A 22,003-nucleotide genomic window follows, 5' to 3' on the forward strand; every position below is an offset into this window, starting at 1 on the left:
TGTGATAATGCTTCATAGTGACACAATTTCTTGAATAATGTATATAAATAAAAACACAGGATTCCACTTTATAAAGCAGTATAGTGCTGTGGAACTACAGCTATTTTCTAGTCACATATTTTGTGACTTTACTAAGATCATCTAATTTCTTTATGTTCAGGGACTATTTATCCATCTATTTATGTATGTCATGATCGGTCTGCATAGGTTAGGGGAGCTTAAAACTCTTGAAAGCTGTTCTGAAAGAGTATTTCAGTCATTTCTTGGGGGACTTCAGACTGAAGATGTTGAAGAGATTTCACGGACTGCCTCTTCAAACAAAGTAATCATCTGAAGGTCGCTCTTTGATTCCTTCATTTATTCTACAAATGGTTTGGAATGCACGCCACGTGCTGTTGTGGACTCTGGGGAAATAACCAAGAGCAAAATCTGACTGGTCGCAGCCTGTGTGGAGATTTTGCAGGGAGATGGAACGGGTTAAGGAGCAAGGCTCTTCAGTCTATGCCAGCTTCAGGCCCCAGCCCCGTCACACACTGATGGAGCAAGTAACTGTGTCCTCATATTTTCAGGACCGATGAATGCAAAGAGGTATCTGTGTATCACTAAGGAAAAGGACTAGTATTAATGAATGAAAGGTGAAAGTAAACTGGATGAATTCAAGAGGAGCAGCACTACCTAATTGAAAAAAATAATGCTTTCTTGCGCAGGAGGGTTTATTGTTGTTTAAAGCTAATAGGAATGATCAGTGTTAAGAATTTGTGTTTTTCAGACATTGGATAGTATTCTAAGTGACTCAGGGTCCTACAAAAATTTGAGAGATTAATACTATTGTTTTCCCTCTTTTTTGTGTGTACTCTGTGGGGTAGGGGGGAAGTCATGTTCCAGGAGCACCGCTAGTTAGTGGAAATGCTGCTGTTCTGGTCCTCTGTCCCCAGAGTCCATCTGTTTGTCACTCACTGCATCTTCTCATTCTCTCTTAAATCAACTTACTCTGTGTTTAATGGGTAATTTTAGTCACTTTACAATTTACCAAAATTTCCCCAACAATTCTGTAGATGCAGCTAATAATTGTGTCTTTGAGATGAAGAGAGTGAGGGTCAAAGAGGCAGAGTCAGTTGGCATCATCAGCTGTCGGGGAAAGGATGAGCTGAGATCAGTGCTAAATTCGGCTGCACTCCAGAATGTTTGCTCTTCCCACAACAGCAAGCCGGGTCCCACACAACTGAGGATGCAGAAGACAGAAAAACCAGTTTCCTGGATACCCCATAAGCAGCTCCTGATAGGGAGTGGTTAGGTAGACAGAAGGTAAAGGGGCTGACCCTCAGACCTGCCTGGGGAAAACTGACAAGATGCGCGTGCCCAGCCTCTCTAGAAGACTAGGATCTGCAGAGCTGGGGCCTAGGATTCTTCACTGTGTATCAAATTTCCCCACATGTTTTTGGTGATCCTCAGGATCAGGTGACCATTGTATCAAACGACGACAAAGAAAGATTTCTTCCCAAAGAAAGAAGCTAACAAATTGCTTATTTTCTATGGAACATGAGATATTTGATATCCATTTAAGCAAATTAATATTATGAAGGAATCAAGCTACTTACTACCCATTCATTGGACGATAAGAACACACATGTGAAGGGGTGAAGGGAGGGCAGGGGTATGGGGAAAAAATGAGAACCAAGATCTGTCATGAAGGTACAAGATCCACTATATACTTAAAAAGTACAAATAAACTCAATGAAAAAAGAAAAGAATATAAATGCGAGCTGGGGCTTTAGATCAGTGATGCCGCTGCCTGCCGTGTAAGCACAAGGACCGGAGTTCGATCCCTGGTACCAAACAAACAAACAAGCAACAAATAAATAAACTAATAATAATAATACAGAACTCCCACATCAGTGGTTATCAGGGGTTGCTTTCAAGGCATCAAGACAACTGGTGGTTCTACTTTCTAGATTAAATGTACCTGTGGACAGCGGCTAACAGGGGAAAACACTACAGTCTCGCAGTCCCAGATCTAACGGTAAATGGGATAGTCAGTGCGTGTTCTCAGGTGGATGGAAAAAAGTATGTCATTGTAGTGTGTCCTCAATGTTTACGTGTTTGATCTTTTAGCAATGGTTGTTGGCTCTAAACTTATTTCTATTTGAACCAGTTGGAAACCACGTGAGAATAATTCTTCAAATGTGTTCTAGTATTTTGTGCTTTGTTAGCACAGCTTTTTTCAGTTTGATTTTAATGTTTTCAGTTCTAGACTGACTGGAGCCAGGAAATTGTCAACACTTTAAATAAAGTATTTCCTGTGCTCCTTCTCTCTCACTTTCCTTCTTTCCCTCTCTTTGCCTTAGCAAAGAAAATATTTCTCTACTGAGAAAGTTCAACAGGCTCAGTCCGGTTGAATGATACAGAAAAAATGGTTTCAGGTTGGGGTGGCTGTTCTTCTGTTCCTCCAATTTCCTTTCCTAATCCCCACATCTTGGCCAGAAAAATACAAAATTCTCTGATTGTCACACAAATAGTATTTATAACCTGTCCTCGGAAATGTGGAAATGTGCAGATCTGTAAATTGTTTTCCTGTTTCCAGATTTTACCAGACATTGATAGTGCAAGGTTGTGTATGGATTCTACACCTGTAGGGGTCTGATTTGAGCACTGATTGCTGAACCCAGAAACTCTTAAGTTGGACAGGATCCTGGAAAAATTTTCTAGGTGAATTCTGGAAAGGAATTAGCTTTGCATTTGTCCACTTTCAGTTTAGCTTCCTTTGTACCCCTTCATGCACGGTGCTGTGTTGTCACAATCCCACCAATGGTGAGACCATTAAGATTTTATCATGTTTGTCCTAGAGTCATTATATTATGCGATGGGCAATGTTTATTGACAATTATTATTTTCTGTACTATGATTTTTGTAGTCTGGGTCTGTACTAGGCTTCTGGAATTAATTTTAAAAAACCCTTGTTAGGCAGCAATAGGAGAGAAACACTTTGCAGAAAGCTTTTACATGATTTATGTGCTTTGAGTCTCGATTCCTATGGAAAGATTTAAGTAAAATAGCTTGAGCTAACTGCTGCTGTTACTATCATCTTTAATATACAGGCAGACCAAGGTTCTGATCATGCTCAAAGAGTATTTGTTATATTAAGGTGTTTGAAACTCTTACCTAGTTTCAATGAAATGTTCCAGTTTTACCTAGCACTTTCAATCTGCTATTCCATATAATTTCTAGCTTCCTGGAAAGGAAAAATATTCAATAAAATATTCAAACAAATAAGCAAAAACCTCCAAAATGTTTTCTTTCCATCTTTCAGAGTCACTTTATAAAACAGTTTTATCCCCAAGTTTAGAGACCTAAAAGTGAAGTGCCAAAAGATTTTGAAATATGGAATTATTATCTTCTAGAAGCAAAATACTCAATGAGAAGCAAACAGGAAAAAGTTCTCTGCAGTTGGAATTTTGTTCCTTCTCTATGCTGTTTCATCTCTTTTTTTCTTTTTCAGGTTTTATGTTTTACTAGTTCATTGTGTTACATGATGATTTTATTCCTTGTGAGATGTTGGTACATGTACATAACACATCTTAATTAGTTTTGCATCCTTTCTCCTCCCCTCTCCCGCTCTCTCCTTCTCTAACCACCTTCCCATTTGAACAAATTTATCTCCCTACTTCTTATCTTTTATTTTGTTCTTTACATTTTGGAATTCTGTAAGAGAAGCCACTGGTATTTAAACATATGTACCTGTTTCATTTCACTGAAGATTACTGTTATTAATTTTCCTATCAATTACTAAAGTTTATGCTTTACAGCAAAGTAGTATTCCACTATGTGTGAATCCCAGACTTTCTTTATTCATGCATCTGTCAATGGGCATATAGGCCACTTGCAAAATGTATCTATCATGCATTATGCTCTATAAATATGTGTATTCATGGATCTCTATAATATGATGTTTTTAACTCTTTTGCAAAGATACCTAGGATGGAAATATCTAGGTCAAATAAAATTTGTAATTGTAGTTTTTTGAGGACTCTTCATACTGATTTCCATGGTGGTTGTACCAGTTCACATTCCTGTTAACAATGGAGGAGGATTGCCCCCCAAAACAGCTTAGCCAGCAATTATTATTCTTTGATTTCTTGATTATAGACACTCTTTGGAATGAGATGGAAACTCCAAGTTGTTATAATTTGTGCCTCTCTGATGGCCAGAAATCCTGAACATTTTATCATGTATTTATTGTTCACTTATACCTCATTTGAGAAATGACTATTTCAGTTACCCATCTTTTGATTGGGTCCCTTTGAGTTTTATCTCTTGATTCAAATTACAAGCATCTTGGATCCCTATGCAGAACCCCTTGAAATGGCTCTCTGGCTTGGGGCTTCTTTCTTCCAGAGCATATTTGTATTTCTGTTTCTGTTTTTCCCTTAGTGCCCCACGGGTTAGGTTAGAACTCTTTAAACTGTACCCTAATCAACTTTTTTTCATTTCTCTCCTCACAAATCTTTAAACATCGCTAGACCAGAAATTCACATCTACTCACTATACAGCTGCGTCCTCATTCTAGTGTCCCCCAATATGGTCGGATACATGAATGAAACGCATGTTACATTTCCATGCTTTTTGTGTGTGTGTTCTTTGCAAGGAACATTTTTAGGTCATGTATATTAGAAACTTAGCTTTAATTTCCTGTAAAAACTAGCAGCAATTACGTCAGCCTCCCCGGCACTTGAAAGATGACAGAAGTCAGTGGTTCTCCGCCCGGGTGACATGTACGTGGCCATGTTTGAAGATAGCTTGGATGCACAGGGCAGTTCCATAACATGTCAGTGCTGTGGAGAAGTTAGACAGCCTGGTTAGGCAAAGATACCTCGAACTGGGCAGACCAGTTTTTTGACTTCACCTCTCTGGGTGCCATTAAAACTAACAATCACATAGAGAGAGATAGTTTATGCCTGTTATATTTTCTCCACATTTAAACACTGCATAAGCTTTTCACAAGTACTTTTACTCTCCTCAACAATACTGTGATTTAAGAACTATTTTATTATTCTCTTTTCAGATGAGGAAACCAAGACAAGAAAGCATCCATTCTAGGAACTTACATCTCCCGGACAGTTTTTTCCCCTCCCCTAGGCGACTCTGTTTGTTGTGTGAGCCTGTAAGACTCCAAGTATCCCTGGGTAATTCTATACTCAAAAACATATTTTGAGTGTTACTTTCCCACCTCTTCTGAAGACTAAATGTTCTTAATTACTTTATGAAAGTGGGCTGCTCTGACAACAAATAAGTTTTAAATTTCTGCTAGAAATTTGTGTTTATCATTGAAATAAATATTATTTCATAAGCCATATGCCATAGACAGTCATTACAGTACCACTCACAGAAAAATAATTTTACATGAAAAATGACATTGTAGACTTTCTACTTGGGATAAAAGGGATTAGAATTTCTTCTGCCTTTTTTCTTAAGATTCATATGACATGCTCTTTTATTTTTATTCAATAAATCAAAACAGGAGTGATTAAGGCCATCACTATATTTAAGAAAATGTTTGTGCAATATTAATGTTTCCAACCAAGACTCTTACTAATAAGTAGATTTTGGGCCTAAGGTTCTGGCTTTCCACTGACTTCTCAGATCAGGTTCAGGCTATTGAACCAAATACCATAATGGAGCAGCAAGGCATTAGGAATCATTAAGATGTCCATCAAACCTGAGCCAAAGACAGCATCAGGCTGATGGCATTAACCTCGCATTTCCTATGTGACTTTCCTTGTATAAATTGTCCTTTAAGAGTATAGAGAATCTCTTCTGCAGCGAATGACTCACTTACCATTGCAAAGTACATATCTGTGCCAGGCATGGTGGCACACACCTGTAATCCCAGCACTTGGGAGGCTGAGACAGGATGATCATTGTGAGTTCAAGGCCCATCTGGGTGGCATAGTGAAACTCTGTCTCATATAAAAGAAAAATACATATTTGCAAGCTTTTTTAAGGCCTTATTGTAAAGAAAGCATTATGTTCCTTTGCTTTTGTCTAGAAAATGATTCTCCTTTGATTTAAAAGTTTCCAAGGAATAAAAAGCAAAATGAATTTTACCATTTCTGGTTATCGAAGACATTTTAAAATGGGCTACAGTCACTTAAATTATAGAACAAATTTATGTTATCCTTTCACTTAGAGAACATTTACAGTGTTTTTTTTTAAATTATATTTCTAAAGATAGCTAAGGGAACCATTTCAAATATACCCGCTGTGATTTTAGTATAAGTCGTTTCAATCTCAGTGTGTTGGTGAGAATTAAGGGACTTGCAGAGTGCCATGCCCCATCATGTTAACATATTTTGTAAGGAAATCAAATATGGCACCTTTCAATTAACTTCTTTACCTCTCTAATCTAAAAACAAATGGAACACATTCTAGAGCAAGAAGGCGTGATTGCTATTCGAGAATTGCCTTTCCTTTTTTCAAATTGTCTTCTCTCATTTCAAAATTTGCTAAAAGTCCCCATATGAAAGCAAGAAAGCGCTCACTGACAGGAAGGCTGTTGTGTTAAAAAAAATAATTCATTCTCAATCATGAGCTTGGTAGCTCTTCAAGAGATCATGATGGAATAGTTCATCTGTACCTGGAGACCCCAACAGAAGAGATACGTGGAAATGCTCCATGGCCTAGGGTTTGGCCAGGCGCCTTGGGAATTCAGTGTAAGCTGTTTTGGAGAGAAAGAAGATGAGGAGAGGCTTTACACCTGCTTCTGTGCATTGTGTGTGTATTACTTTGTCCTAGTGTCAGAAGAAAAGGATAGATGATTCTTAATTAACATGGAAAGTGCTCAAATTGTTAGGGAATTGAGGACAGATAAGTCCTGATTCTACCTGGGCAGTGTTGCATAGAAAATAGGAGAAGTAAAATAGTTACAATTACATCTGTGAGATGATATATGTAACGTTTATCTTAATTCTCTGAAATTCTCTAAAAAACCCCAGTAAGCTTTTATATCAGAATTTTAAGAAGAGTTGGAACCTTAAAGGTACAGTTTTCTTACTTCACTGTATCTGAAGAATCATATATAATAAATGTTTTTGGACATGTACTGCATTTCAAAGACTTTCTTAACAAGGATGCATTTCCAAAATGAATTAGTTCCCAGTTTTCAATTCTAAGATATATAATGCTATAAAAGGGCTTCACATTTTTCTTTAAAGTTTGCTAGTTGCTCAGTCCTTGGCTCTATCTTGAAAAGCACTGTGACCAGTTGGATTTGTAAGTGCTCACCATTCACTTTCCAGTGGATTCAGTGTGTCTGTTGTACTTCTCTATTCGGATATGCAAATAGCTATTAAGAGAAAGTACTCATTATGATGTAAAATTTACAATATTGTTATTGAAAATGTGATGTAAAAATATCATTTTCTTTTGACGATATTTTGAGCATTTGTCTCTTGAATACTGTTATTTAAACAACTACTTGACACTAACCCATGTCCCGATATTTATTCTCAATCACATTGCTTTTCAAAGGCTTAAATTTCTATCAGTTCTTTTTCTCTGACTATTCTTAATGGACTGTTCTCTTTCTTTTTTCCTACAATAGGTTGCAGACTGCGCTTAACCAAGAAATCCGTAGCCTGTCCCTCAAAAGAAGAGGGAGCTCTGTCCAGCTGACTTAAGCAAGTGTTGTCCTTGCTGATAATTCTCCATCACCCGTTGCCTGTGTGGAACACTTTCCTTATTGAATTAGTTTGCACATGGAGCACAGCAACAAAGAGGGCAACATAGGCTGATGAGAACAGAGACATCAGGAAGATTATTTTCCAATCTGCCCTCAGGACATTCTCTCTAGCTGGAGTTCTGGACTTCGGCAGAACCCTGCCCAGTTTGATTTTACTGCCTGGTTTTCTTTTCTTTTCTTTTCTTTTTTTTTTCCCCAACACATTGTATTTTATTTCTGTATTTCAGAAATGGGCCTACAGACCACAAAGTGGCCCAGCCATGGGGCTTTTTTCTTGAAATCTTGGCTTCTCATTTCCCTGGGGCTCTACTCAGAAGTGTCCAAACTCCTGGCCTGCCCTAGTGTGTGCCGCTGCGACAGGAACTTTGTCTACTGTAACGAGAGAAGCTTGACCTCAGTGCCTCTTGGGATCCCGGAGGGCGTAACCGTACTCTACCTCCACAACAACCAAATTAATAATGCCGGATTTCCTGCCGAGCTGCACAGCATCCAGTCCGTTCACACGGTCTTCCTTTACGGCAACCAGCTGGACGAATTCCCCATGAACCTTCCCAAGAACGTCAGAGTCCTCCATCTGCAGGAAAACAACATTCAGACCATTTCCCGAGCTGCTCTTGCTCAGCTCCTGAAGCTCGAAGAGCTGCACCTGGATGACAACTCTATCTCCACAGTAGGGGTGGAAGACGGGGCCTTCCGGGAAGCTGTAAGTCTCAAATTGTTGTTTCTGTCCAAGAACCACCTGAGCAGTGTGCCTGTCGGTCTTCCTATGGACTTACAGGAACTCAGAGTGGATGAAAACCGAATTGCTGTCATATCAGACATGGCCTTTCAGAACCTCACGAGCTTGGAGCGTCTGATTGTGGACGGGAACCTCCTGACCAACAAGGGCATTGCTGAAGGAACCTTCAGCCATCTCACCAAGCTCAAGGAATTTTCAATAGTCCGTAACTCACTCTCCCACCCTCCTCCTGATCTCCCAGGTACGAATCTGATCAGACTCTGTTTGCAGGACAACCAGATAAACCACATCCCTTTGACAGCCTTCTCAAACCTCCGTAAGCTGGAACGGCTGGATATATCCAACAACCAGCTGCGAATGTTGACTCGAGGGGTCTTCGATAACCTCTCCAACTTGAAGCAGCTCACTGCTCGGAATAACCCTTGGTTCTGTGACTGCAGTATTAAATGGGTCACAGAATGGCTCAAGTACATCCCTTCGTCTCTCAACGTGCGGGGTTTCATGTGCCAAGGTCCTGAACAAGTCAGGGGGATGGCTGTCAGGGAGTTGAATATGAACCTTCTGTCATGTCCCACCACAACCCCAGGCCTGCCTCTCCTCACCCCGGCCCCTAGTACAGTTTCCCCAATGACTCAGCCTCCCACCCTCTCTGTTCCAACCCAGAGCAGAAGCTACACGCCTCCGGCTCCTACCACACCCAGACTCCCCACCATTCCTGACTGGGATGGCAGAGAAAGGGTGACTCCGCCCATTTCCGAACGGATCCAGCTCTCAGTCCACTTTGTGAATGACACTTCCATTCAAGTCAGCTGGCTCTCTCTCTTTACTGTGACGGCGTACAAACTCACGTGGGTGAAAATGGGCCACAGTCTAGTAGGGGGCATCGTTCAGGAACGCATTGTCAGTGGTGAGAAGCAACACCTGAGCCTCATTAATTTAGAGCCCAGATCCACCTATCGGATTTGTTTAGTGCCACTGGATGCTTTTAACTACCGTGCCATGGAAGACACCATCTGTTCCGAGGCCACCACCCATGCCTCCTATTTGAACAATGGCAGCAACACTGCTTCTAGCCACGAGCAGACAACATCCCACAGCATGGGCTCCCCTTTTCTGCTGGCAGGCTTAATTGGGGGCGCAGTGATCTTTGTGCTCGTGGTCTTGCTCAGCATCTTTTGCTGGCACATGCACAAAAAGGGGCGTTACACCTCCCAGAAATGGAAATATAATCGGGGCAGGCGGAAAGATGACTACTGTGAAGCAGGTACCAAGAAGGACAACTCCATCCTGGAGATGACAGAAACGAGTTTTCAGATTGTCTCCTTAAATAACGATCAGCTCCTTAAAGGAGATTTCAGACTGCAGCCCATTTACACCCCGAATGGGGGCATTAATTACACAGACTGCCATATTCCCAACAACATGCGATACTGCAACAGCAGCGTGCCCGACCTGGACCACTGCCATACGTAACTGCCAGACCCCCGGCAGCACCAAGACAGACGACCAAACTCTTGGGAAGGCACACGTGTGTGCACATAAAGACACGCAAATTACATTTGATAAATGTTACACAGATGCATTTGTGCATTTGAATACTCTGTAATTTATACGGTGTACTATATAATGGGATTTAAAAAAAAGTGCTATCTTTTCTATTTCAAGTTAATTACAAACAGTTTTGTAACTCTTTGCTTTTTAAAATCTTAAAAAATAGTTGCTGTACTGTACAGGGTTGTACAATGCGAACCCAACGCCAAGGCAAAAGAACGAGTGATTCTTCCCTATGATGCACATTTACCACTTTGCTGTTGGCGCTGTTACAATAAGTTCCTTTCTTAGAGCTGAGGATCAGGTGAAAGGGCACATTCAGATGGACTCGTTAGGGTAAGAATAATATGGGTAAAGCAAAAAAAATGGCCCAGTTATTTTCATGCTATTTCTATACCTCCTGGTCTGGAGGAAAAGTAAAAAACAAAAACAAAACAAAAAAATGTATAATAAAAGAAGGAAGGTAGTTTCCTTGATTTGATACAGTGCAAGAAATGCAGAGAACATAATGAGGGGATGAGTTCCCGTAAGATAAGTTAACCCAAGCTGAGAGATTCAAGAAACTCAAGAGGAGATTTGCAAAGATCTTAAAACCCAGGAGTTGACTTTCTGATTGGGAACTTAAAAATCACTCTTCATGCTTCTCTGGTCCTATGTGAGAACAGAGCTAGAGACTTGAATATGATTTCAGTCATCTTCAGGGACAAAAAGTCCTAGCAAGAAAGCTCCCTTAAAACATGTCACTATTTAAATCATACGTCAGGTTGAATCACATTCAACAGATATATATTCTAGAATACTTTTTTTAGAAGAGGATAATAAAATAATTGGAAGAATTATATTGAATGGAATTATTTTTGATAACAAGAATTATTTGGGTAGTTTCACTGAGGCTATATCAACATGATATTTAGACCAACTAAAGAAACAGAGTTTGGAAAATATTAAAATGACTTGTTAGTTTAAAAAATTACTGATAGACAAAACACCTGATGAGTGGTTCTATTATACAGTGTCAGCTGACTTTGTTAATATCATGTTGAGATAGCTTGGATTAGTACCTGTATCCCCTTCCCAAATTCTTGTCTTCCGACCATCTTGCATATATTTTTGTAATTGTTTATTGCCACCTTTGTTTTTTTCCTCCTCTGCTCAATATTTCAAAAAAAATTATGGATACCACTTTGGGTTGCACAAAATATTCATACATATATACTTTTACATTTTAAAATGCACACTAATTTTCACGGCTGATGAGGATACATCAAAGATGGATAAGAGAATGCGTATTTTTAAAAGCAATACCAGGTTTTTACCTCGGATTGGCTTTGACTCTATTCTGTTTGAATCTATTCATTCTTTTCCAACATGGATGTTCCTCTAATTTGGACTTTACTAAAAAGTCTTACATTAGCAGGACCACTCCAAAAAAAAAAATGAGCAAGTCAAAGAATTAAGGCTTCCCTAATTTTGCCAGAGCAGGGCTGAAGGAAGAGCGCATAGAAAAGAGAGGGATGTTTGTGCTTAATACTAAGTATTTTTGAAATAATATTCATCTTCAAAAAATATATATGATTTACTCTAATCCTTGTCATCCCTTAGATGTAGAAGGGCTATAGATCACAAACATTACTATAAAAAAACATACCCTTGGAAAATTCGTTTCAAAATTATGTTCAGAAATTTCACTCTATGTTCCATATTTCATTTACAACTGGCCATTTATATTAGAGACTTATGAAGTAAATGTCACAATCATCTTGCTTTCTCTTTTTTAAGCAAAATAAAACTGTGATATGTCTTCTTTGTAAAAGTTTAGGTATAAAACGCTATGCAAGCTTTTCTTTATAGTAAGAGCTTTATTTTCTTTAATAATATACCCCAACTTATATGTTTGAATCTCCTTCATCCCTCAGAGCAAGCAGAAAACATAACTGAAACTATAATGTTGTAGACACAAGAATTGAAACTACAGTCAGTCAGAGCTGAATTTAGCTACGAATTAATTTAAATTAATTCTAAAGTGACTCTGGTTTCCATTGTAGTCTATTAGCTAGAGGGTTTTGGCTGTTGTTGTGTTAAAGCTACACCCACACAGGGAAAGGTTAAGACAATCTGCAGAGATGAGCAATGTATCAGTAAAATCAGGACAGTGACAGGGGCTTTGTGTACTTAGCTAGGTAATTCCTTTCCACTGCCCTCTTCCCCTCTGCAGTGTAGATAAAGCTGTGTCCAAATGTGTTACTTTGACTTCTGAGGGTTTTAATTTCTGTTAGCCACAAAATAATCATTCTCATATATTTGTATTGAATGTTTAACTCCTGGCGGGATTTTCAGCTGTTGACACTTCTTTGCTTTGGGCCAGGTAAAACAAGAGTGGAGAGTTTACTATAATATTTTGTCAGATTTGCAGAATTATTCAGGGTTCAAGAGGTACCATGGAGACCCAGTCATGTGAAATGGTTAGAAGGGCGCAGAAGAGTTTCTCTCCTAGCAGATGTTCCTCAAAAGAAGGAGCCCAGTTACACCCTTTATTTTGATCTTCTTGCTGCATGACCTAGATTGCTACAATTACGATCAGCCCTATTTGTAATAACATACCTTGGGTTCTCACCTCCACCTGCATAGAAAGCACATCGTGGAACCTGTAATGTCTAATGCATTTCATTAAAATTGCTGAACAGCCCTCCCTCATGGATTACACCTTGACTGGCATTTTAAGTAACAAGCATGTGTTTCAGAGATATATCCCATATGTATTTGGGCCTCTCTTGATCTGATTAGTCAAGAAATTGCAAGTTGAAATTGCAAGACAAGGTCATAGGACAAAGCCACAATTACTGGCTTATAAAGAACCTTCTATCTGACCAATTGAGATACTCCTGACTCTTGTTACTGTACAGGCAACATTCCAAAAGCAAAAGGCATAGTCAGTCACACAGTTATTATAGGGAGTTACTCATATCCAGGATGATCACTAATACCCTTTTGTCTGGGGAAATGTGTGTGATCGTGGAGGCATCAGATGCATGGTCAACACGTCTCACGTTGCCTGGGAAAATGACAGGCAGAGATGGAAAGGTGTTCTGTGTTCTGTGTGCCTAAAGTGGGAGACAGAAATAATTCAATTTCTAATTATCCAAGTGTTTATTGAACAATATTAGACGTTTCCCCCGAGATTACAACAGAAAGTGTAATGTGACCAGTCTGGTAAGAAGTCGTGATGAGATATGAGGTAGCTAATATTACAATCCCTTTTTCTATTAGTGCAGACCACAGTGGTCTTAGTCATTTCACATAAGTCAGGACTTCTTTCTCCACCAGGGAAGAGGCCCCTCAAGATGGGAGCAAAGCCTCCAGTGGAGACACGAGGCACCTTTGTCTCTGCAGGGAGCAGGTGCTGCATTGTCCAGCGAACCTTGGCTGCAGCGTCCCGAGTGGCGTTGGCAGTGAAGTGGTTAGTTATCTTTGATGTCTTTATTTATGGCATTTTCCTCTAAACTGTAACAAGAAGACATTACACTTTACTTCACAACATGGAAATAAACCATTTGCTCCTAACTTTCCTTTCCAGCCCAGAAAGTAAAGGATAAAAGTGTGTCCCATAGGGAACGTGATACATCCATGAAACACAACTCCCAGGTCTTGGTCTTTTCAAAAATTGCCTGAAACTCTTTTTATGTTACAATACTAATGATAGGAAGCTCTAACTTCTATCCCTTTTCCAGTATCTTCAGCAGGATTGAAAGACAATTGTTGGCAGTGTGGGATGTTTTTCACGGATTATGGGGGAAGTTTTACATGTGTATGATACTGACGATACTGTTGTTAACCTACCAGATTCTTTTTCTGTAGTTTTTGTTTTCATAGCTGCACACCCACTAGAAGAGCACAAAGCAAAGCCATGAAAATAGGCCTTTTAATTAGTACAGATCAGCCACACGTGTGCACACAAATATACATAAGGGCATTTGCAAAAGTGTCCATGGATGTAAGGTTTGTTCATAATTAATGCAAGGTGAGGCATCACCATTGCATGTTGCCCCCCGGACCAATATTATACTCACTAAAAGTTAATCCTGATGATTTGTTATTGTTTGAACCGTATGTTGATTTGCTTCTGGCTTGTGTTTGGTGCGTTCTCTCTGATAAGGGACTGCAAGGGGCCGGAAGATTCTGCATCACACCTCCTCAGAGACCTACCATGTCGCACACTTTGTTAACTACAAACTTCACTCTACACTATACAGTACCTTGTTGATATATTCAGTAAAGGCTTATTTTAAAGAAAACCACATTGTGTTTACATGAGTAAATTCATTGGGATATGTGCTAAAGTGAAAGAGAAATCAGGAATGCTTCCCGATGAAGCCCGATGAAGGAATGGAAGAGGTAACAGAACTTTCATAGTCTCCTACCATGAAAATAAGTTGTTACTTAAGGCCATTTGATTCTTTTGGATTTATGTGAAAAATCCTCATGTTATTTTCTGTTTCCCAATTAAACTGTGTATAACTGTAAACACTATGCACACATACATGGGGCATATCATTTTATTTGTGTCAACTATATAGTTTAGGATATAGATAATACCAATGTAGTTATCCAATTTCAAGAGTCCTTTCCCCTATGGCATAATATACACTGTTGGTGTTAAATGTCAGTTTTTAAAAGAATTCTCATGATTACTTTCTGCTTAGAATTGCTCATAACTCATTGGCCCACACTTCAATGGATGCTCATAAAGACGCATCTAATTCATATGCTTAAGTGAAATTTTGGATTAGTGTCATAGGGTTTCCCAGAATCACCTTCTCTAAACCCTTCTTGGCCATTTCATCATTACTTTGCTTGACAAGTATAAAACTACAACATTTAAAGTAGTGAGTATTACTTATTTGTAGGACCTCTGTTGGAAAATGAACTATGGAAGACAGTCTCAATAGATGATTCTTATTACATTGGGGAGATTTTAAATAAAATAATGTCCTTGTTATTTTTTTTTTCTTGCCAAGACTTAAAGACCTTAATCTATGGGGAACAGAACCTAGCCAGGGAATACCAAACATTCAAAGCATTTTATTAAGGCCCTCCTCCTCGGTTTCATGCTGTGTGAGATCAGAGGCCTCACTGAGGAATAAAATGCAGTCTGAGTTGAATCAGTCATGTCTGTTACAACACTACTACGTGTTTATCCTACACATCACTTCTCATCTACTGTCTATGTTACTATGCTAGGGTCCATCACGGATTCAGAGAAACATGGGACTCTGTCATTAGGGAACACACAGATCTTGTAATGAATACTTTCGCTAATGCATTCTGGTTTCAGAACCTTTATAATCATTCCTTTAATGGGACATCCAAGGACACAGAAAAGACATGCCTATTGTTGGTACAGCTGCTGATGCATGGGTCTTACAAGATGAAGTCGGGTTTTTTTAAATGTTTTTTGGTGTTACTAGGGGTTGAATCCAGGGCCTTCACAGTGAAATGCAATCCCAGCCCTTCTTTTTAATTTTTGAGGCAGGGTCTTATATAGACAAAGGTTGCCCAGGTTGGGCTCAAACTTGTGATCTCTCTGCCTCAGCCACAAGAATGCTGGGATTATAAGCCTGAATCACCAAGATCAATTATTATCTTGCCTTTTTAAATAGATATTGCAAAGTGTCAGTACATTGACAAAATCAGAACTCAGTTTAAGTTAAATATTCAAATTTACATTAATTTAAAATTTAGGGATTGTTTTTGGTAGCTGCACATAAAACCTTTTAATTTCTATTAAGCATCAGAACTGAAATCAACTTAAAATATTAATAATGGCACACAGCAATTATTGAATATATATTTACTTACATGTATATCTGTATCCCCAAGACTTTGATACACATACTAGCATTATATCTTTGAGCATGTAAGGTACCGTAAATCCTTTTTTTTTTTCAGATTTTAAATCTCACCTTCAGGGAAGTCATTATTGGTCCACAGTCACAGATTCTATAATTGGCAGAGTCTGGAATTAACTGCAACCATGACCCCAAGGACTTTTTGCAGTTTTCGTGGTTCTTAATAAATTAACTAGCCTTCAAAATGACTGGCCTTCAAGAATATTATTTTGTCCACATTTAAAGACTTTTGATGATGGAGATATTAGATGCCATGGAAAAATCAAAGAGATATTTTAAAACCCTCCAAATAATGTATCTGTAGCGTTTAAGGTCCTTGGTCACCCATTGCTATTTTTTATAGAAGTTCTGTTTTTTAAATTATTGGATGGTTGCACACTTACCTGATTTAAAAGTTTCAGATGGAACCAAAATATGCCTCCTCTACAGAGGGAGCTGAGAGAAATATCAAGAGGACCTGAGTTGGGCTATTTTTAGTAATGAATTTGTTACATACTTGAGGGATTGTTCAAACTATTCTATAGATCCCGCTGAAGATGCAATTGTCAAAATCAATCAGGGTATTAGCACCTGGCTTCGGGATTTATATATTTTCTCCAGCACAAATAAAGACTTTGTGCTTTAGGAAATATCAGAGGAGCTTTATTTTTACAAAATATGCCAACTACTGATCCCATGTGCTGATTTTATTGATATAAAGAATAAGTGGTGGAAATTTCATTATTCCTTGTGGGGGTCTTATGACATAGAAGCCTTCATATTGAGTCTGTTTTTTTCCCCCTTTTCAAATATAGTAATGTGCTGATTCAGAGTCTGTTGAAATGCCCAGTTTGAATAGTATGGGCCCTTGTTGGTTTTGTTTCATTCATCCAATATTTACTGAGGATTGATAAATTGAGGTGCTGAATAAGCTTTCCAGAGGAGTTAATCTTTGTATCTTCAGTCTTTTCTGAAGCTTCTAGTATTCAATACACTGCCCAGACTTCCCCTGCCTCCTTACTGTTTCAGCACTCAGGTGTGTTAAGATTAAATAGTCCACCAAGGATCCTTCCAGTTCCAGGGCTTGCCTAGGACTCTAAAGTGCAATTTTACCTTTCAATTCCTTGATTTCAACTTAGTCATTTATCCTCCTTTTAGCCTTTCCTCACTTCACCCTTTCCTACACATGGCAGGAGAAAAGATAATTTTTAAATAATGATGATGATATTGTCGTGCTTTCAAAATATCCATTACCATTACATGCAAGGTAGAATCTACATGTCTTGTGTGATTTTTTTTTTTACTTACCAGCTTTCCTTCCTGTATTATTTCTAGATGCATTAGTTCTCTAGATTCGACATATTAACATGAATCCACAGTTTATCCCCTAGAGATGCCAAGTTCTGTATTTTATTATTTTATTCTACAACATTTTCCATTGCCTGGGATCATGGTTATCCTTTAAGATATCAGTTAAATATTCCCCTTGGAAAACCGCTTGAATCACATCCGCCAATTATCTGACAACCCCCGTGCAGTTAAAATGACTTCAAATCGCTTCTCGGCCTTTTGGCTAAGATCAAGTGTAAAATGACTTCAAAACCTCTTATCTTTAGCATCTATATGTTTTAATTTCCATGATTCTCTCTCATGCCAGTAGTCAGGATATGAGGAGACCATTCTTTCGGCTTTTCCAGCTGACCCCATATTGAGTTCTGTCCCTAGCACCTGCCTAGCTCAGGGTCCAGCCACCTTTTTAATGTCTTATGGAAAAATGGCTTTTTAAAAAGCCTTAGAGCTAGGGAAATACAAAGTATGTGGAATTAGCTTTATTCAAACAACCCAGTGTTCACTGTACAAGAAGAAAAATACATATATTTCTAAAAAATATCTTTTGGCCATTTATAATTTTTTTTTGCAGAAATTTTGGTTTGTGGTTATTTGGTGGTCACATGTTTATCTGATTTGCAAACTTTAGATTGAATCTGGATGGTCTAAACCTACAGAGTAAGCTGAGTGAGTGAACGAAATGGCTAGAAGTATTTCCATTTCTTTGCTACAGGCAACCTGAAAAATCTGAGCCAACTTACAGCACAGCATAGACAAGATATTTTTTACAAAACCACTTTGCAAGAATGTCACCACATGAAAAGTCCACAAAGCATGGGTAGACATAAAGTCAAACATTTTGAAAGCTTTTTAGTCAAAATGAATTCTTCACAAGTAAAAAGCAAAGGTAGATTGTATTTCCATCAGCAAAATCAAAAGAGATAGTCATTATTCACTGTCACAGCCTACATAAAAATAGAGCATATATCATTTAGAAGTTCACATCATGTTATCTTGACTATTGCTGTGGAAAAGAATAGTCATTCTCAAAAATAATGTGCCCCCAAAGAAGGAGGCAGTAGAGAGAGGTGGTTATTAAAACTCAGAGCTAAAATCAGGCCACTTTATTTTACAAGTCCATCCCCACTACTGATTGGCCAATTCGTTCTGGCAGTAACTTTGACCTACAGTCATCAGTTTCCTTTTCTCTAAATGGGTACAGTGGTGTGTGATGTATATGGTGGTTGTCAGATTTAAAGCCACGTAAAATACGTGACGCAGTGTCTTTACTAAGTACTGAATAGATTACATAAAGTACCTTGTATTTTTCATGTAAACATGATTAACAAAGGGTCACATATTACACTTATAATGAAATTTCTCAAATATTAAGATCTGAATTGCATATAGGGATTATTGATTTAAAAGTTATTAGCTCCAAACATCCTACATTACTGTAGACAACCATTATCAATTAATGTCTGGAAAGGAGCTTTCCATTTCCTCTATTATATGTTTTTGTTTTGGTTTTTAATTTTTTTGTTTTTGTTTTACATTTTGGAAGAACTGGGGGAAGTAAAGGGCCACACCATACCATAACACTTAAAAAAAATTAGCAGGATGTTTGAGATCATTGAACAGAAGTGTTGAACAGAAAGAGAACCCATTGCTGTGTAATGGAGTATATTTTCTTTCTAGTCTGCAAAGCACATGTAGGTGTGGCTATTGTTGAAAAGCAATTTGAGATAAAGTGAGCATAGAAAGGCCCAGAGACTGTGTGTTCAAAAGAAAATTGAAACATTTTAAAAGCTGAGGTAATAAATTTGTTTCAAAAATATATAATTTTATGGGGTATTTTTATTCCATGGTGCTAATGACCAAATTCAGGATGAACTATATTTCCAGTCTCACATAATTTTGAGTGACATGTTTTTAGTTTAATATATGATACCATACCACCAAGCTTGGCGTGCTGGACCAACATGGATTGCAGATATTGGGATTGGTTGCTACCAAAAGGAAGAACATTTTCATGACTCTGCAGTGCAAATACTACCACCTGTGACACAGTTACATTTCTGCAGTCAGCACCATTTTTAATTTTGTAATCCGGTTGTAATCAAGAAGCATACAGCCTCTTCTGCTGGGTCATGTTGATTTTGCTTCTGTATGCTTTCTGTTTGTAGAAGTTAAAATAGTTTCAGAGAAGCATAATATGGTCTATATTAGTATTTTTTTAATTTTTCCTGTCTTTCTACTCAATAAATTCAGAAAGTCAGATATTTAGATGCTTAGGTAAAAGTATTTTCTCTTCTAGTTCTTATCTGCATTCTTTGATTGAATTCGGGACACTTATTTGTTATTATGAATGGATAACAGTATCCTGTGATAGACTAACTGTATTCTATTCTATAACATTCAAACAATGGCCTGTTTTTTAGGATCAGCACTACCTTGTGCTATTGTAAAATGTTCTACATATTGGCCCTCATTAATAGGAATATGGTATGCTTCACTAGCGTGTCCAAAGGAAGGGGAACAAGGAAATTAATTGCTTTGTAATGGAAGCCAATCATGTCCCATAGAGAGCAGCAGCATTGCATGGCCATAGCCAATTGTATAGGATGCTAAATTACTCCAAAATGACCTCTTTAACTCTGAAAGCAGAGCTGTCTAGAGCAAGGTTCAAATCACTGCTCCACATCATATTAGTCTTGAGTTTTGAGTATATTTGTGAGTTACTTTTCTCATCAGTCTATGGTAAGTAGAAATATCCTCCTCCGTGATAAAAACCCAGCACAAAACCTGGCAAATAACAAGAGTTTAATAACTCTCAGTGACTTTGTGAAAATGTATGGAATCAATGGAAAGTTAGACCATATAGCTGAGTTCTTGAATCTTATGTAAAATCATTTATATTTCATGCTTACTGTTTCTTGCATAGGCCCATTGGAGTTTGGTTGGTTTCCTAAGTTCTTTTGGATTTTAAATTCTGTTTTATGCTTATTAATTTACTATGAAGTTTACATTTAGCCATTTGAGCTGATTTATATCCTGTTTTCTTGTAGAATTCAAGATAGGTATTTCAAATTCAGTTTCATGGATTTCATTATAAAAACCAATGTGCTTCACATTAGCCATTGCAAACTTAAAATGCCTATGTTAGGAAAACAAGGGACATAATCATAAAAAGCATGAATTGCAAACACCTGTGACTTTGTATCTGTATTATATTATTTGATGTACCTAAGCCTCAATTTTCACATGTGTGAAATAAGGTACTAATACTTCTGAGGATTCAATGAAATTGTTTATGTCCAATCTTTAGGGACTACAATATATTGAAACCCGCAATGGCTGAAAATTTACAAATGAATAGAATCGCAAATAGAAACATAACTCAGTTTTACTAATTCTAATGCCTTTCCCCTCAAAACAGGAAAATGAAAACTGTAATAGTCATATTTATAAAATATTTTATTTCACTAAAATTTGTTAGATTTCCCTATAATAAATTGTATAAAGCAAAATTATTTCTTAAAATATTGAATATATCTTTTACCTTTGCCTTTTTTAAGGTACTAGCTGTTTAGTCAATAGAAAAGAATCATAAAAATATCTAGGAAAATATTACATTGTAAATGTAATGTATTTTGGATGAGGCAGAACAATTTAACACTAACTCTGTCACTTGTCTCACTCAATCTTGAAAAAAATGCAGAATTATGATCTTAAAAGCATTAGAAGTTGTTTCTAGAATAACTACATAATTCTTTCCATTAGCTTTAATACAATTTTAAAATTAATGCCTAAAAAAATAACAATAGGATGTTAATTTCAAAATATTTAAACTTTAAAGTAGTCATCTAAGAATATCTGCTAATAAACTCTATCTTATTTTTATCACAGTGTTCACCTAAATATAATAATGAAATATTGCTTAAAGATGTCTGCATAATGCAGACTCTTTAGTGATTTATAATGGTCTAATGATTGATATTTTGAATAAATGCCTTTGAATTTTGCAATCGGAAAATATCCTTGGGATTCAAATTGAGGTATCATTATCTTTTACAAGAATGTTATTTATTTATATTTCTCCTTCATTAGCTAATTGTAGTGAAATTTTTAAAAGTCAATTAATTGTATAAAGGAAATTCAATAGAATCCAACCAAATTAGCAAAATAATTATTTTAAAAAATTTAAGTAAATATGCTACCTCTATAAAGGATGAGAACAGCACATTGAAAGAATTTAACAAAGCAGGTATGTTAAAGGTATTTAATGATATTTTCATTTCAAACATTATAATGCTATCTGGAAATCCTGGAACATCAGAAATATTGCTCAGCTACATGAAAACCAAAAGTGAAGTCATCCAGGAAGGAAAAGAAGCAAATTCTTATTGATCTGATTAATTTTTCTTAGATAAATTCAAAATTTCAAAGAAATAACTTTTGGAAATTATTTTAATCAATATACCTGTTATAGGAGAAATAATTATTATAAATAAAGTCTATTTTAAAGTGCTCATGTAGCCTGCAAAGTTAGCAAGAAACTGGCAAAAGAAAGACATGAATAAAATGTTTATACAAAGTTATTTACATTTTAACCAGCAAAATTAAACAATAGACACAAATGAAACACAAATCATATGTTTTACAAAACAGGGATCAAAGTGCAGACAAGCAAATTGTGATGTATCATACATTTTTAAGGAAAAATAAGCAACATTTTGTGGACATATGAATAAACATATTTTA

The 22,003-nt window shown here is 37.3% G+C and overlaps 1 protein-coding gene across 5 annotated transcripts in view; it reads left to right on the top strand.

Annotated features, from left to right (window-relative positions):
- Flrt2 (fibronectin leucine rich transmembrane protein 2) overlaps positions 1 to 13,981 on the top strand; it is a 90,599-nt gene extending 76,618 nt beyond the window's left edge. For all 5 annotated transcript variants that reach the window (XM_019206362.2, XM_010616253.2, XM_033766772.1 and 2 more), the window contains one exon: positions 7,598 to 13,981. In XM_019206362.2, the coding sequence (XP_019061907.1) occupies positions 7,965 to 9,947 (1,983 nt within the window). In that variant the 5' untranslated portion in view covers positions 7,598 to 7,964 and the 3' untranslated portion in view covers positions 9,948 to 13,981. The remainder of the gene's footprint in view (positions 1 to 7,597) is intronic.
- Positions 13,982 to 22,003: the final 8,022 nt, after the last annotated feature.

This window comes from Fukomys damarensis, unplaced genomic scaffold (assembly GCF_012274545.1).
Source record: "Fukomys damarensis isolate Sample0158 unplaced genomic scaffold, DMR_v1.0_HiC HiC_scaffold_21, whole genome shotgun sequence".
NCBI lineage: Eukaryota > Metazoa > Chordata > Mammalia > Rodentia > Bathyergidae > Fukomys > Fukomys damarensis.